The sequence below is a fragment of the Gallus gallus genome, chromosome 3 (assembly GCF_016699485.2).
Source record: "Gallus gallus isolate bGalGal1 chromosome 3, bGalGal1.mat.broiler.GRCg7b, whole genome shotgun sequence".
NCBI lineage: Eukaryota > Metazoa > Chordata > Aves > Galliformes > Phasianidae > Gallus > Gallus gallus.
Window position 1 is genome coordinate 29711785 of NC_052534.1, and position 17172 is coordinate 29728956.

A 17172-nucleotide genomic window follows, 5' to 3' on the forward strand; every position below is an offset into this window, starting at 1 on the left:
AGAGTCAATTAATAAAGAATTAATATCATGCAAGATTATGATTATAATCAGTTCTGATTTTATTTCTGAATCCATTATGAAGCCTGACTTCCACAGTCAATACAAGTTGAATAAGCAGCAATTAGTCTCTGAGGTGGTTCTGAACTTCTTGCTTGTGCAAAAATTCAAGTCAATAAAAATAATAAGGAAAAAAAGACTTGGAAATAAACATCAATATTATCCATCTGAGTTCATAAAAAACAAAATGTTGAATCCTTTCGAGCCTAATTATAACCACACTGAATGGCAGGGCCCAGGATTCAAGAGGCAAGGTGCAGCACGGTACTTAGGAAGATGGTGGTGGGGCTTCTCTGCTCTCCTGCACCCCTCCCTGCCTATGTGTGTGCAGGCCTGGATTAGACCTGGTCTGGAGATAAGCATGCTCTGTGCATTAGTCCACCAGCCTCCGAGCCCTGTTAGTTCCTGGTTCAGGCCAGCAGTGGTTGGTGAAATGACAGGAAAATTCTTGTTCCCTGAACCATCTAATTTCTCCCCATCCCTGGAGGCGTTCGAGGCCAGGTTGGACTGGGCCCTGGGTACCCTGATCTAGTGGTTGGCAATCCTATCCAAGGCAAGGAGCCTGAAGATCTTTAAGGTCCCTTCCAACATAAGCCATGCTACGATTCTATTATTCTCTCCAGTACATCTTTTCTTCTGTGTTTCTTTTCCTCCTGCTTCCCTCTGTTTTTTTTAGAGGTATGGGTTTAGAAAAGGCAACTCTGTCCCTGCAAAAGCTCTTGCTGTTTTCGCCCTGGCTGAGGTCAGCATCCCCTTTGCTGCAGAGTTGACAGCCATGCTACAAAGGGGCTGGAGCACTGTGTTTTCAAGGCAGGGGAGATGCAGAAGAAGCAAGGTGTCCTTTTGAATGCCATGGTCCCCTGTGTGATAAATAACACTTTTCCTATGACCTACTGGCCAAATGATCTTTCCTCAGGGATTGTTAGCAGGAGACTCTGTAAAGCTGCAGATGAAACAGAAGAAATGCCAGTTTAAAGTTACCTCAATCTAAGCTACAAAAAGCAAGGCACAAAAGATTAGAGCTGGTTCCAGCTGGAGAACCAAAGCTGTTTCCACCTTTTCTGGTGTCAGTCATGCCCCACTGGTGCTGCAGGTCTGTGAACCCTCCCAGTAGGTTAGGCTGTGAAAGCAGAAGCAGTCCACAGAAAAAAGATGCCATGAACTGTTTAACATGTCAGTGCAACAACAGCTGGAATATTGAAGGAATCTCTCATGCCAAAGGCAGATGGTAAGTTGGGTGAGCAGAGCTCTTTCACTCTCGCCAGATATCTTTGTAATTTATATTCCCCTTCCATCCCACTCTTTACTTTCCTCCTTTTTTTTTTTTTTTCTGCAGCAAAAGCTTACAGCCCAGAGTTTTACTATGACACTCCAAACCCCACCCTGAGCCAGAAGCAATCCAAGAATTACTCTTACATCTTGCAGTGGACGCAGAAGGAACCTGATGCTGTGGATCCTATCCTCAAGTATCGGCTGGAAGTCAGGCAGGTAAGGGCTGCTCCCCTGGTGCATGCTTTTGAGGAGAGGACCTTGGGAGCAGTTCCATCAGTGTCTCCCAGATGATTAAGAGCTGTAGTTGGTCTTGCGCCTTCCCAGCTGAATCGGCAACATGGGCTGAGTACACAGCTCAGTGTTCATTAAGTTAGGTGTTGGGTACGGTTGGGAGCTTTCAGAGCATTGCTGCCTCCCGTCAGATTGCTAGTGCTCAGTATTCTGAAGGGAGGTTAATATGGACAAAAGTCCACAGTCATCAGTAGATTTTAGACTTCATAGGCCAAAGATTCAAGCAAGTAGGCTTCTACCCTCAACACTCATGTGAAATAAAGGGAATAAGCTGAAGAGCTCTCTAGGCAGGAACTGCAGGAAAGTCAGTGTCTGTTTGTGTTGCAAAAAGGCTTTCATACTGTCACAGTAATGAAGCTACTGGGACTACATCAACTCTGCAGGGAAAGAGAAGTGGGTTTCGAGGCTTGCTGAATCTGAAGAGAAATCACACCAGAGTGTGGAAAGTGGGCTGAGAGGAGAACTGAGGGGAAGCTGAAGAGAGCGCTGGTTGGAGAAGGACAAGGAAGAGTCTGATGTTTTGAAAGAGCACATTAACCAGTAAGGATTGCCAATACTTTCATCCAAGCTCAGCAAAGTGCCTGTGTTGAACACGTTTTAAAAACGAGGACGCTTAAAATTGGTGTTTCTTGCCGCTCAGTGGTAGCTTGGAAGCAAATGTGTTTTGTAAGGAGAAGTTTGTTTACTGCAGATAGGAAATAAGACAATTTAAAAGATCCAAGTTGCTCTCTCCTCTAGCTCTGCACAGTAGGCTTCAGTTTTATGTCTCCGTTTGCTTGTGAGCTCTCTGGGGTGGGACAGCTTTTGTTTGTTCCTCATACAGTGCAGAACGCATTGTCAGTGCTTAATAATAATGCAGGACACAGGGGAGCCTCTAATAATGAAAGCAGTTTGTCACAGTACCCCTTCCCTGTTAGCCAAGTTTTGCTATTACCAGCACTGCAACTCCACAAACTAATTTGTGATTTTTATCTTTCTCCAGTGATGTTGAGTTTTTTCCCTTTTGCACGGTGCCTGAAAGTAATCTTGGTTCTTGTCCTCATTGTGCTTCTAGCAGAAGGGTTTAAGTGAAAGAAAAGCCACGTTTCTGCTTTAAGTTCTGATGTAATGGAAGCTGAGTGCCTGTGAAAGCCTAACCTTCTGTTTTTTTTTCATATCCCATTGGTTCCTGCTGCTGATGTTTCTTGTGCAGCATCACTACATAATATTGACTAGTGAGAGGTGTGTTTTGGAGGAGTATTATACCGTGACCCTGTTGTATCCCAATGTGATGTATGATCAGGCTCTTAGAAATCTCTACAGGTCCCATCTTGGTGGCCTCGGTCTGAATAACAAATGACAGAGCAAGGAGGCAGCAGGGGAGCATTGTTCCCATTCTCTTGATGACAAGCAGGAAAGTCTGAAAAGGATGTTCCCAGTATTGCCTGGCCCTCCTCCTGCAAAGCCACTTGCAGCACACGGTGAGGTCTCCACACCTCCATGTGTTGAGGTTTCACTGAGCTCTCTGCTGTGCTGCTGTCTCCCTGGTGTTTTCCTTGTGACATCTCCATTGGGCTTATAGCACCCTTGTGGGTCCTCCTGCTCTTCCCCTCTTTCCCCTGCACCATCACCCTCTTCCATGTCCTGCAGGCTTTGCTCCTTTGTCACATTCTTCCCCATACCGGGGCGTGTGAGCTGAGCTTTGTGTCCTGCTGATCAGTTGTCAAACTGCAGAACATGGTGACGTTACTGAATATAACTGTAAAAAGCTCAAAAGCTTAAAAGCATCGGCATTTGAAGAGCTCTTAAGAAAGGGGATTTGGCTGAATGAGGAGCCACTGGTTGCCTGGGTACCCTCCTCAGAGGATGCACTGGCTTCCAGACTGTAGTTAAGGTGGCACAGAAGTTCTCCTAGAGAGCTGGTGTTGAAGTGGGATATTCTCCTCAGATTTAAAAAACAACAACAAACAAAACAGGCCTTACACATGGCCAGTCATGATTGATTTATTGCCAGCATCAAACGGATAAGAGCTTACCCAGGCAGCCAGCCCACCTCTTCCAGCCCTGGGAGCTCCCCAGCCTCCATGGCCAATTGCTCTTCAGCATCGTAAGGACAAATGTAAGCGGGACAGTGTGCCACCTCAGTGCCTGCTGGATGGCGAGGGGCTGTCTGGGAGGGTTCTTAGCTTTTGTTTAGGTGGAGTCCAAAGGGCAGCCAGCTGGAATGCCTGCTGGTTGTAACATGCTTTGCTGGTTTTCCTCTTGCTCTCCCCAGTTTGCTTGAAGAGCTCTTAGCATATGTAATGTGAAGATCCCTAAGTAGAAGGATGCTTTTCAAAGCACCTGGGAACGCTTGAATCCAATTTACTTGCTGCAGCTGCTGAAAATGGGGCTGGGTGAGGGTAAAAGTGCTGCTTATTAATTGGCTGGTGCTATGGCTCTTCCAGCTCTCCCTCCTCGAGGGCTTCCGAGGGCTGGTTGGGCATTCCTGCGGGGATTGCAAGCAGTCTGGGGCAATTTGTTTTCTGAAGCAATGCATGGGCTCCCAGCAAGACAGGCAGGTGCATTTCTGATTGTTCCCAGCCCTGCAGCAGAGGCTGAATAGCACAGCAGACGTACCAGTTCCAGTAGAATAAGAATTAACCTTAAATTAAAACCCAATAAACAGCCTGACAGCTTGGAGCCACTGACCCAGGCAAAGCACATATACTAGCATTGTAGTGCAAGTTTCTTGTAAAGCCTTTGTCTCTGCTAACAGTCTGTTACTTCCTGGAGTGTGTTGGCCAGGTGGGCCAGGCAGCGGCATTGCATTGAGTGCTAATTCAGTGGGGAGCCTCACGGATGTCTATTTTGGAGGTGTGGGAGGTTTTCCCTTTCTTGCTCCAAGACGACTGACCTAAACGCCAACCGCCTTACCTCACTGCAGCCAGTGATCTTAATGTGTTTGTAGCCTTAGGTCATTTGGTTCTGGGCAGGTCCAGCAGGCTTTAGGGTGTTCATTTAGTCTGCTTTTTTCTTCTGTGTGCTCTCGCAGCCTAGAAAGGCACTGAGGCACTGTGCTCCAACTAAAAATGTTTTTCATTGCTTGGGGATTCAAAGCAGCCTCCCCAAACCAGATCTTTGCTTAAAAATAAAAAGCCTTTTAAGTTGCTTACTTCTCTCTGTGTATTTTATCCCCTCCCAGTGCTCTACTCTAACATTAAAGAGAAATGAGAAGCCATCTAATATTGCAAGCAGGTCGCATCCTGGAGGAAAGATCTGAGCTGGGCTGGTGGTTACGGTTGCAGAGGATAGTGGCAGAATTACTGTGCACGTAATGAGTTGGAACCCATCTGTGACCTGAGGCTGCGGGAGAAAGAGGAAGGAGAAGGTATTGGTGCAGAAGGGGAGTTTAATCTTTGTTGTACCCCTCAAGGAGACCCGAGGCTGCCGTCGCCTCCGTGCCTTCTGGTACGCGGACTCGGGCAGAGCAGGCCCAGCTTCATGCCTTCCTGCCTTCCCCTCAGCAGAGCAGACCCAGCCCCACCTGTCAGACAGGGCCCCACGATTTGCACTGGGCCAAGCCCCGGACCCATTTGCTAAATTAGCTCACTGAGTTGTCATTTCAGATTAATTCCTGTCAGGGAGACTGTCTTTAATGAGAGTGGCCCTGTGCGATGCCTGAGTAATTGTGCGGCCTCTCTTTGTTTGTGCTTTCATCCCCCCTGTGTTGGATAAACATCCCCTGCTGTCTACAAACCTCATCTGGGCTGCGGAACCGGCTGCCACTCGCCTCATCAGCCAGCCAGAGCAGCGTTAATGAGAGCCGTGGCCGTGGGGAGCCGGCTCACCGTGCAGGGAGGTGGCAGATAACAGAGCTGTTTGGACACACATAGGACAGGGACTTTAGCAGGGATTTAATGATTGTGATTAGAGTGGAAGGATAACTCCGCTGATGGCCATCGCAACCCAGTGGGAGAGTTTTTACACCGAGGCCCACAGTCTGTGGATCTGTATCGCTTCCTTTCTGCCTCTGAGTTATTTGTTTCCTCTGCTTTTGAGAGGTGGGCACACGGAGCTGCACACCTCTCCAGGGCCACATAGAGTGGAACAGGACATCCTCACGCCCCTTCCTCATGCACCAAGCAGGGATGGTGTGACTTAGAATGGAGAAATGAGCTTTACGCCTGGCCGTATTCTCCTACATCAATCTCTAAATCAGAATAGTTAGCCCACACCGCTGTCTTGCCCTGTTCATGTACCACCACAGGTTGATGAATCCGCATGCATGGCCCTTGGCACATGCAGAACCCAACCTAATGAACCTAGATGCATCTTCCAGTGCCTGCAAGCAACACTGTGATCTTATAAACCACTGGTATGTGCAGCTAGGTAGAACAAGCTTCCAGAGCAAGGTCATCCTCTCAGCTTTGTGCTCACGAGTGGCAAGAACATCCATGTGGGGCCGAACCAAGACATTGTCTCCTCCCATCTTCAGCAGTATCCAGTGCCTGGAGAAAAATATAGAAACAAGACAGGCTCATACAGAATTGCTTTATCTGTATTATAAGCCCCAGGTCAGGAAAGGTTCTGAACACGGCAAATGGCACTCTTTGTGGCAGCCCAGCCCTGTGCTGTGGGAGGGGAATGAAAACCTTCACCTCCTGCTGATGCAGCCATGGCTTCCGGTGAAGCTGCTTGGGAGACAGAGCAGTCAGCACCTCGGGGGGTTGCCTGAGGGCTACAGAAGAGGGAAGCTCTGCGTAAGGCAGGCAGGGGTGACCAAACTCATTTTACAAACAAATGGGCTAGCTAGCGTTTTGCCAGCACCCGGGGATTGCACACTGTCTGTGCAATGCTGCCATCACCACGGTAACAACAGAAGATGGGGCTGCGGATAGGCCTGTGCCCACAGCCTGCATCCCAAGGCCTGCTGTGTCCTATGCTCTTTGTGGCCCATCCTGCGTGTCCCCCCCACTAGTGCAAAGGGGGAGTTTTCAGTTGGGGGAGACGATCAGAGGTCATGCAGTGAGGTTTCAGGACAGCTGAGCTAAATAGCTCCTCAGGAGGTCCTTGTGATTCCCTTTCATTCTGGAAGATGAGAGGATTAAAGGATGAAACTGTGGTTTGTGAACTGGGAAGGGTCCCATCCTGCTCTGCCTAAACTGTGACCTGTGCAGCACTCCACTGGTGTTACCTGGAGGATGAGAAGGGCTTGCAGTACGTGGACAGGGGCACAGACAGGGAACGTAGAAAAGAGATATGTCAGCCCCTTTTCCTTCCCTCCTCCCTGATACAGCATGACAGTCCCAGCCTGAGGGAGAGGAGTGTGGCTTCCCGTGACGCAGCAGATGGTGCCGCTGGCTGCTTGTGAGATGCTGCACGGATCAAAAGACTTGTGGGGTGGGACACACAGCACATCCCTTTTCTGCTAATCATGTCACTTGATACGGGTTGTGCTGGCCCTGTCTCACCGGTGTTAGGACTGGTGAACTGCAGTGACTTGGCCTTGCAATGTTTGCCCAGGACTGAATTTCAAAGCAGACCTTCTGTTGTGGGATGGCTTATAAGTCATGCCTGCTGGAAAGCTTCTGTAGTCCTCTTTTCTTTTTCGCCTGCCCCGGCTGCCAGTTTGATGTCTGATCAGAGACTGCTGTCGTATGGGACAAAGTCAAATCAGCACAATTCCACCTACCTGCTGAGCTGTCCTCTGTAGCAGGAGGAGGCTCAAACTCTCCTCTCTCCCCCACTGATTCAGGGTTTTTTCAACCTTTGTTCAGGCAGGAGGAATAGGCAGATTGCATGTGTGCTCTCATGTCAGTTGCCTTCAGTTATGCTAGTGGCGTGCGTGATGCTGTGCAGAACTCAGCCCTGAGGGGAGTGGAAAAGGATACAGAAAGAGTGTGTCTGAGAGGTGTGTTTTAGCAGATGGATCAAACAGCCATCAGGATGCAAAGCCAGGGAAAGCAAAAGGGAGGGACGTTTACAGGCTGTGAGAGGGAGAGGTTTGGGATGTGCGGTGGGATTGAGTGGCAGCCACGTGCTGGTGAAAGCTGATCAATAGCGTTTGATGAACAAGCTCTGCTTGAAGCTTAATTAGATTGTTGGGGAGGGCTTAGGGGGTAAAGCAGTAACTGCACCGCAGGCATCTGGGAGCAGAGAGGGCAGGATCCTGCCTCAGCTCTGCTCCCTCCTGCCTGAAAATGGGACTCAGTATCCATCCCTGCAACCTACAGCAGGTTGAGCTGACTCTCTTTCTGTCCCCAGCAATACACCATGGAGGGATAGTGTGTCCATGAGACCAGCTGCTAAGGCTCTCTACCTGTGCTGCAGAGAAGGTTCCAGACCAGATGGATGTTTGGTGGGGGTGGGAACTGAAGAGCTTTTTCCTCATTTCCTGTCTGTATTCCTTATTGACCAAGTCAGCAACAGCAGAGTTTCCACTCAGTGCAAATGTGACAAGTTTCCTCCTGACCCTTGCTTGCTGCAGATGGAGATGTCTACCCGGCCATGAGTGTTGTTTGCTCTTCGGCCAAATATCTGAGTGGTTCCTGCAGGGTGTAACTAGCACAGGTGGCTCAGGCGAGTTCAGTGGAATTGCCCAGAGCAGTGGGATGAGGTTTCCCTTAGGTCTGCCTAATATCTTCCAGTTCTGTTATTGAGACTTCCCTTAGCCTACAGGATCTTAGCAAACGATGCCTAACTAATGAATTAGCCTGACTAACTCTGTCTTATTGCATTCACACATTCCTCTTCAGTATGATTCGTGGTTTTCTTGAGCTGTTTATCCGGATATCATTTGCAATCAGTTAATTGTGAAAATTAGCAATATGAGCAGTGGCAGGTTAATCATGCTTTGGTCTCTTGCTACCATTTCTCTTCTCTGATTATCCCAAGTAAAGTAACCTGCCCAAAACAGAGTAGCTGAAAGCTTTGCAATGCGGCTCACCCTTCAGAAGGTGCATTGCGGATGAGATTACACCTTAACATTCAATTTTCATAAACACTGCTCTTAATGCAATTCAAGCATTTGGCTGAGCTAGAGAGAAAGCAGGATATTGTTTAGCTTCCCCGGTACAAGGGAATAATTATAAACAGTTTTCTCACTCTTAGCTGTGCTTGGAATAGTCACAGTGCCTGAGAAGAGCAGTACAAATAGACTTGCTTGAAAGGCTCATATGCTCTTAAAACACATCTAGTAGGAAAATCTCATCTCTCTCTAGCTCCTAACACCACTGTTCAGTGCTCATTCAGAGTAAGGAGAATGTGAGAGAAGAGATAATCACATTCCCCCAACCAATATACCCCTCATATCAGCCCTGCAGGCTTGAGATGTTGTTTTCACACCCTTGTGCTTGTTCGTATCCAGCAGGCTGTTGGCTTGTGTTTTACAAAGCTGAGCACAGGATGAAAAATGCTTGCCAGGTCTCAAAGATAAAAGTGAGTTCTTTATGTGCATCTCTTATCCACACTCCTCCAGTGGCTTCAAGGGGTACATGTCAGTTATTGAGTCTTTCTGAGACTCTGTATCGATAGGCTGTGATGTAGCTTCCTGCCTTTTACTCTGCTCATCTGTTGTTTTCAGTAGTCAGATCCAAGTTCCTGCTACTGCTTCTTCCCTTTCCATTCCCCCCTCTCTATTTTCCTCCTTTTTGTTCTTTTGTTTCTGTTTCCTTTTTTGGTTTTGTTTCCCTTGCTCTTGCTTCCTAGAACATGTTGAAAGTGTATGAAGGAGGAAGGATTTAGAAGGAAGACACAGTCTCTCCTGTAGCTGGTGACAAACAGACAGGAGTAGGCTCTAGGAAGATGTTTTGACTGTTTCATAAAGGAATGAAGCTTATGCAGTCTTGCTGCCAGCACAGGCAGCATGGAGAAACAGGAAGGATTTTATGGCTCTCCCTGTACATGCTGTGCTATCTGCCCCTTCTTTATTAGAAGTAGGACTGCGAGTGCAGTGGATTCAGAGGTAGCCCTTAGACTCTTGGGTATAGTATATATATATAGACTCTTGGGTATATATTCACATAGTGAAGGTATACTTGCCTGTATACCTTCACTATGTGTACCAGACTGGGGATTCCAGAGTCCCACGCAAAATAAGGAATTCCAGTAAGGAATAGCCTCATCCTTTATCAACTGTTGTTTTTAAGGGTAAAGATGCCCTAACTGCATACTCTGCCCGAGTCTAAAAGGAGCCTGAGGAAAGGGGCTCGGGAGGTGACAATCTGTGTTGGTAGCACAGCCTCATTTACTAAGTTTCAACCATATTGTAGACAAAATGATTCAGAGCTCAACTAAACTAAAGCTGGAAAATGTGGGCTGTACAGAGCCGGACTGCATTTTCTTCTTGACCCAGAATGGTGCAGGATGGTGCACTGACACATATGTTGGTCTTGCTGAAGGTTGGATGTGGTGCAAGGAGATGGGAAGAGGCACCTGCACTCACCAGAGTTAGGAAGGGTATAAAGTTGGATCCAGAAAGTTTCTGAGTAGTGTCAGTTTTCGTATGTGGGGCTCAAAAGTCATGGGAAGTGTTGCTCTGGGAAGGAGGAAGCAATATGAGGAATGTTGTCCTTTACTGATTTTATGCCCATCATGCAGACAAAGAAGTGATTCCAAGCTCTGCAGTGCGTAGAAGAGTACAGGTAGGATCTTGCAGCAGCAGTGTAGAGCTCCCATTCTGAACAGAAGGATCCATGTGCCTTCAGGATTGAAGGTATGGCTGTGAGACAGGAGGAGAGAAATAAGCATAGCTAGACATGCATATAACCCATCTAACTCAGTACTAACCACAGCAACACCAACACAGACTCCTCGCACAGACTGGGAAGTACGTGGCTCTCCCTGCCTTCCCACCCATCACCAAATTCAGGTTCTGTTTCACTCCTTTCCTTCTCCACTCCTGGGCGCTTCCTCCTCAGGACGTGCAGCATTGCAGTACCCCACTAAGCCATGGCTCATGAAGTTGCCAGTCATGCTGTGCCTCAGCTAAGGCTTTTGCTTGACTGTCTTCCTGACAGAGTGAAGATTAGATCTGTTCTTAGACCAGGGAACATATGCTAATAAAATACATATTGCTTTCTGATCAGCCCCTAATGAAAGACATTATTGAAGACTGTGGAACAAGCACTTACAGTAATTCATGACAGCACCAATTTGGCTTCTCTAGGAAGCTGTAAACTGCTGCTCTCGGTACCTAATGAGGATGGGCAGCTGATTGCATGTGTGTGAGAGAGAGAGGCACTCTCCTGGCTCCAGCTGTCCTCTGTAGCTACCGAAGGTCACAGTCGCTTCTCTCTTTAGAGATGGGGATGTCTCGCCCTGAAAAGGGAGCCTCCTGCTCCCTTTTAGGAGGAAAACCTTCCAAGACTCTTCATTTAGACTGAATAATGGATTTGCTTTGACTGCTCATGCTTGCTTAACCTCAGGATCTGAACAAGTGTGCTTGATTGATGAACAACGCGGACATGAATTTCAGTCTGCTGGTCTGCTTGTCTAGCAGATGACAATTTTATGTTTCCGATGTGATTATTTGCTCTGAAAACCCCTAATAAGCAATGGTCATCAAACAAGGAAAAGGAAATGAATCCACCTAGTGCTTTAATTGATGCCGTTAATGTTTGACATCGTTTCCATGCAAGGTGGTGATAAAGTATAAACCCAGGAACATGTTGCAATCCAATCTGACAGGCACAGGAAGTTTGATGAGAAATCGTAGAGAAATGTCCCAACTACTGTCTGTCTTCATATCCAAAGGAAATTTCTGCAACAGCTTGTGAAGATAGCAGCTACACTGCTGAGTGGGAAGACACCTTCACCAAGGCTGTTACCTTGTGATCAGATCAGAATCCCCTCTCAGGAGGGTTCTTCTCAGAAAGAGCAGTGAGGCAGTGGTACGGGCTGCCCATGGAGGTGCTGGAGTCACCGTCCCTGGAGGTGTTCAAGAGCCGTGTGGATGTGGCACTGAGGGATGTGGTCAGTGGGCACGGTGGGGATGTGCTGGTGGTTGGACAAGGTGATCTTAGAGATCTTTTCCAACCTTAATGATTCTATGGGTGTGCTGCTGAAGTGAGAAGGCAATGCCATCACAGTGAAAGACTGGGTTATTATAAAGAAGATCCTGAGGGCTGAAAATGACTGCAGTGGGTCAAGTTGGATGAAATGCAGCAGTACAAATGAAAGGTTGTGAGTGTGGAGAGTGCTGACAGAGGAATCTGCTACAAGCTAGGAGCTCATAAGTGGGAAATGACAGGACTGGAGGCACGATGTGGGTGAAAGAGTTGACTGCAGGGAGCTGCTGGTAAGAGGTAGGTGTGAGAAAGGGCAAATGTACTCTTAGGTGTAGCCTGAGGTACTGCCAGGGAAGGTGGAGAGGACCTGCTGCATCCTGTATGCCAACTCCAGCAAGTGAGGTCATGCAAGAAAGAATTATGAAATAAATGGGGAAAGTGAGAGTGTGTTACAAGAGGAGGCACAGAGTGCTCAGCTTGTTTAGCTTAGCAAAGCAAAGGCTGAAGGGATGTGATTGCTGTCTATAAAAACAATGGGGGGTCAAGCAGCAGGGAGGGAGAAGTTAAAGGATAATACTGGCACGAGATCAAGTGGGTGCAAGCTGCTTGTGAATAAATTCAGGCTGGAAATGAGAACATTAGGGTGGTTAGGTTCCAGAACAGCTGTCCAGCGGGAGAAGCAGGCCAAATGGGAATGACTTTTAAGATGGGATGCGATACATTCATAAAACAAACGAGCAGAAATAGCCCCTGCGGCGTCAAGGGACTGGGCTCTGTGAGGCAAAGCTGTACCTCCCCTGCTTTGTCCCTGGAGGCAGTCATGCTGTCCCTGTTCTAAACTCCTGGTAGATAGCAGGTTGTTTCCAGTGTGCAGAGGGGTTTTACGCCTGTCCCAAAATGCAGAGAGCAAGAATCGAATCTGTCGTGTCCAAGTGCAACGTCAAAGAAAAACCCATTTTCCTCTGCTCTGTCCTGTGGACCCAAGGTGACATCAAGGACCAGAACCTCAGTCCACTGCTGTGTACAAGAAAGAGGACGGGGAGAAGTGGGAGAGAAAGGTCATTGGAAAGTACTGTAGCTTCATATGTTCAGGAGAGGTACTTAAAATTCCACGTCCCTGCCTTCCTCTTGCTTCTCTTTGTGAGCATTTTTGAATTTCTCTTTTCCCAAAGAATTCACTATTGTCTTATTTTCAGTCATCTTCTGGACTCATTCTCCAGCAGCAGCCAGTGGAGGATTAAATGCCTGAGAAACCATAGCAAAGCCCCAAGTAGTGTGAACAGCTCAATCCTGGCACCAGGAGAAATCAGAGTGGTAGCCCTGTGGGGGGGCAACTGTGCTTGGTGCCTGCTGTGATGGAGAGGTGATTTGCATTGCAGAGCCTCACATTCATTCAAGAATTTGCCAGCAGTGCCATAAGAAAGCTCAGCACCTTCCAGACCCAAGGATGGAGTGTTGGGGTACATCTTTCCTGCCTGTCACCAGTTGAAGGCAACAGGGGCTGCCAGTCTCTTCATGTTGAGGGCAGTGGTGTGATTGTTCCTGTTGAGGTCCTGGTCCCATCAAGCAACAGTCCCTTTGGAAGGGGGTATCTCTATCTTAGCTGCATTTAGATTGGTTTCATTCATGTCAGTCTCAGCCACAGGGGAAATTCAACATGAGATGATGCCTGCAGCCCCCTAGGACAGTGCTATATATTGCGCTCAAGACTCCTGGCAAACAGTCTGAATTGATAAAAATGGAAAGTTCTTTCACATCCTGAGTAGTATTACCTGTCAGAGGAAAAGTGCCCTTCTGCTGCTGTCACCTTCACCTGACCACTGGACCATGCTAAACTGGGACGTGTCTATGCCAGAAGATAAACTGGGTGGCTTGGCTGCAATTGGAGTGAGGCAGAGTGAAAAAGGGAGAGGGAGAGCAAGTGCATGTAGAGGGAATTTTTAGAGAAGAGGCTGGAGAGCAGAGCTAATGCTTGGCTCTGAGCAGAGTTGTTGTTGAATAAGTGGGACAAATAAGGGGACAGAGCAGCAGGAGTGAATAGCAATGCTGGGAAGCAGGATGCCCACCGAACGGTTCCTTTGCTCTGATCAGCTTGCTGGAGAATCTGTGGGGCTTTAGTATATGTTTTTCTAGCTGGTGTTTGCAATGATTCCCGAGGCTCAGTGCTGAAACAGGTTTTCATTCTGATTTCTCCATTAAGCATGTAGCTGTGTGCAGCTGGTTGTGAGGGCACGTGCGTGGCTGCTCAGGTCACACTGAGTCCCAGCACACACAGCTTATCGTGGTCCTCTGAATCCCTGGTGCAGGTTGCTGCGCAGCATTGCAACAGAAACTATTGACAGATGTGTTTGTTAATAGGCTTTGGCTTTATTATATCTGATAGCTGATACACGCCCGCTTTCAACATAATGCAGTCTGCAAACAGCATCCTTTTCACTTCTAGCACACAAAAAACTCGGGCACGGTGGTGTCCTACATTGGTCCCTTTTGTGGAGACAGCATCCCAGCTGGGAACGAAATGTGGTGAGAGGTAGTGTGGCTCTTCTCTCTGAGGCTGTGTCTTCCTGGGCCACAAGCCAGCTAAGGCTGGTCACACTGGCACACACACTCTGCGTGGACCACAAACCAGTTTACACGATAAGGTGTGGGACCGGGTGGACAAGATCTGCCAACGGGGTGTGATGGTGAGGAATGAGAAAGGGCAGACTCAGTTTGCAGTGATGGGAGACTTCGTGGCTAAGTACACAAGTAAGCATGCGTACTTTCTCTCTCTTGGTCGCTAATATTGCTTACAAGTGACAGAGAGAAGGGACAGCTTGCCTACTGTGCGTGTGGATATATACATCCCACCTGGGGTGTTTTTGTCCTTTGTAAGGTGTTTCTAGAAAAACCATTCAGCAAGAGCATTCCCACCTCTGCATCCTGTGTGATATCCACAGCCAGCTGGTAGAAATAGTGTGAGTTTGTTTGGTTTTTTTTCTATTCCCATTCCCTCCCTCTCATTATTTGAAATGGAAGGAGGTAAAGGCAGAAATGAGACTGCGCATTGCTCTGTGCTCTTGTTCTGGCCCCACTGGCAGCATCCTGAGCCTGGTGATAAATGAGCTCGGTGCCTGAGATCCTCCACGGAGGCTTCAGCATCTTGAATAAGGTGGCCAGTGTTTCACTGTCCTCTGCGCCTGCCTCTGCTTTAGGAACTGCGCTGCAGCAGTATTACACTGGAGGACCATGCTAGCATGATCAGAAGGAAGGAGAAGGCTGAAGAGTAGGTAGAGAGAAGCAGGTACTGGGGCAGCATGGGAGAAGAGCATAAAGGCAGCAGCAGGAGACTGGTGCAAAGGATTAAAAACGAGTTCCTGCTGGACTGATGCGTGCAGCTGTGCACAAAGCTGCTGCTGGCAGCCGGGAAGGCAAAGGATGCTTGGGGAGGGGGAGGCGGAGCCAGACCTTGGCTCTAATTTCGCTGTCTGCTGGACCTGTACTCATCACTGCAAGCCCACAGCAGCTGTGCACTCACAGGGTGAGCAGCTGGCTGGAGCCAGGCCTTGTTCTCCCTTGCGCTGATGTCACACCTTCTAAACTGTGCTGAACTCCAGCCTGTCCTCTCTCTCCCCCAGCCTTCACAAAAATTTCTACCTACTCTACAAGAGGAAGGATGTCCATGGTACCCGCTGTGCCTTTCCCATTGCCTAGTGATATCCGTTTCACCTAGAAGCAGGACAGTTGTGATCCATGAGGATATGGGTGCTGTTATTCTTTTCTGATTTCTAAACAAACCGAGGTGGCATCCAAATAGTTATTTGATTAAACCCACATATCTCTGCGGATAGACTTGACCGGTGCATCAGGAGTTTTGCAGTCTGGACTGAAGGCTGATTTTGTGTCCTGGCTTAGATGATGTGGAAGAGTACTTAATTTCACATTGTTCCCAGAGGCTTTAGATACCCAAATTCCACACAGCTCCCAGCTGAGGTGGAATTTGCACTGTCTGAACCTCACCCTCAGGCTTCTCTTCGATTCTCCATTTTGTTTCTCTTCTAAAGGTTATGTCTAGACAAGGGAAATGGCTCCCGACCCCCTCCTATTTGCTGGCTACCTTCTCATTGCCCAGGCTCTGAGGCAGCCTGTAAGGAGGAGCTGCCACCTGCCCCCTGGTCAAGCTCTACTTCCCAAAAAGCCCCATGCCAGAAGCCATGCCACCCCCAGCCCTTGTGCCTCCTCCTCTCCTTCCCAGTAAATGATGTTCTGGTGCTAATGATCCCAGGTGAGATCACTGCTACCAGGATCTGGCTCCACTCTTGGCAGAACAGTGGTGCTGCAGGCTGGCAGATGGAAGGGCTGAGCAGCAGGCATGCCAGTTGGACCTGCATCCAGCTTGCATGCATGCATGCATGCAAAGTGTTGTTTATGTGAATGGAACCTGACAGCAGCCCAGTGCCAAGTTCAAGAGGTACTGCCCTGGTTCTGCCCACTAAGGCTGATCCTTGGGAGGCACAGGGATAGGGGGAAGGCACTGGAGTCTTCCCAGTCCTCTGACCCCTCTTACCTGAGGAGGAGGAGGGTGCCAGTTCCTCAAGCAAGTTGCAGCCTGGTCTGTTTAAGGGAGGTACAAACCTTGTTGTTGGCTGTGAAAATAACATGCTGCCGCAGCTCTGCGGGGACTCTGCACAGTACCATGGCGGGGTCTGGTCCAGCCCTGCCCTTTGCATGGGAGCTCCATACAACCTGTGGGTAGACTGGCTCAGTTGAGGAGATGAGTCCTGGCCATGTTGGAAAAGAACGGGGCTCTGGCACTGGAAGCTCTCCAGTGGCAGCCATTGCTTCTCAGCTGGAACTTAGAGTCATGTATGTTAGGGTAGGAGGGGATCAGAGGGATTGCGTGTGCTTGCATTGCTCGGCTGCTCTGCCTGCATCCCTCCCTTGCCCCGTCTTGCTCTTGGCCTCTGCTCCTGTCATACCCTCACTCCGTGCTCTTGCCCCACAATCTCCACACTGATGGATTTGCTGAAAACTTTCCTCCCTGCATCCCTCCTTCAGCCCTGTTACTGCAGAATGCACGATGATCGCTGAGCCCAGCTATCAGTAGAATTTTCTTTGCAATGAAACTTGTCAGCCTAGAGAATGTATCAAGGGGAGGTTAGTGTCTGGGACAGTGAATGTGAGGCCACAGGAATCTCTGCTGAAGGCCTTACTGCCAGGACCAGCGTCCCCAGTAACGTATCAGGACCAAACCTTGCCACAGGGATCCAGGCACTGCACAGCAACAGGCAGGAGATTGTATTGTATTGTTATGGTATAATCCTTGTTCTTGTCCTTCCCCTGCCAAGCAAGCATGACTGTGGCAGGGAAGTTTCGCTGACACATAATTCATCATTTCTAGTGGTGGTGATTTTGACAACGATATTTTTCCAATAGTTTTCTTGAAGCTTCCCTGCTGCCTTAGTGTATGAAACTCTGTTCAGCTGATATGGTTCAGGTAGTATGGTTCACATCCTCAGCGGGCTTTAGAGAAAGAGGGAGCCTATGGGTGACTGCAGGGGATCATTGACTTAAGCAAGACACCTTGCCCTGGTCTGAATTGGTA

The 17172-nt window shown here is 48.5% G+C and overlaps 1 protein-coding gene across 3 annotated transcripts in view; it reads left to right on the forward strand.

Annotated features, from left to right (window-relative positions):
• The window catches only part of MDGA1 (MAM domain containing glycosylphosphatidylinositol anchor 1), a 135360-nt gene that overhangs the window by 85182 nt on the left and 33006 nt on the right, over positions 1-17172 (forward strand). For all 3 annotated transcript variants that reach the window (XR_006938650.1, XR_006938651.1, NM_001398249.1), the window contains exon 10: positions 1394-1545. Coding sequence is in view for 1 of the 3 variants with exons in the window: in NM_001398249.1 (NP_001385178.1) it covers positions 1394-1545 (152 nt within the window). In the remaining 2 variants the exon portion in view is untranslated. The remainder of the gene's footprint in view (positions 1-1393; positions 1546-17172) is intronic.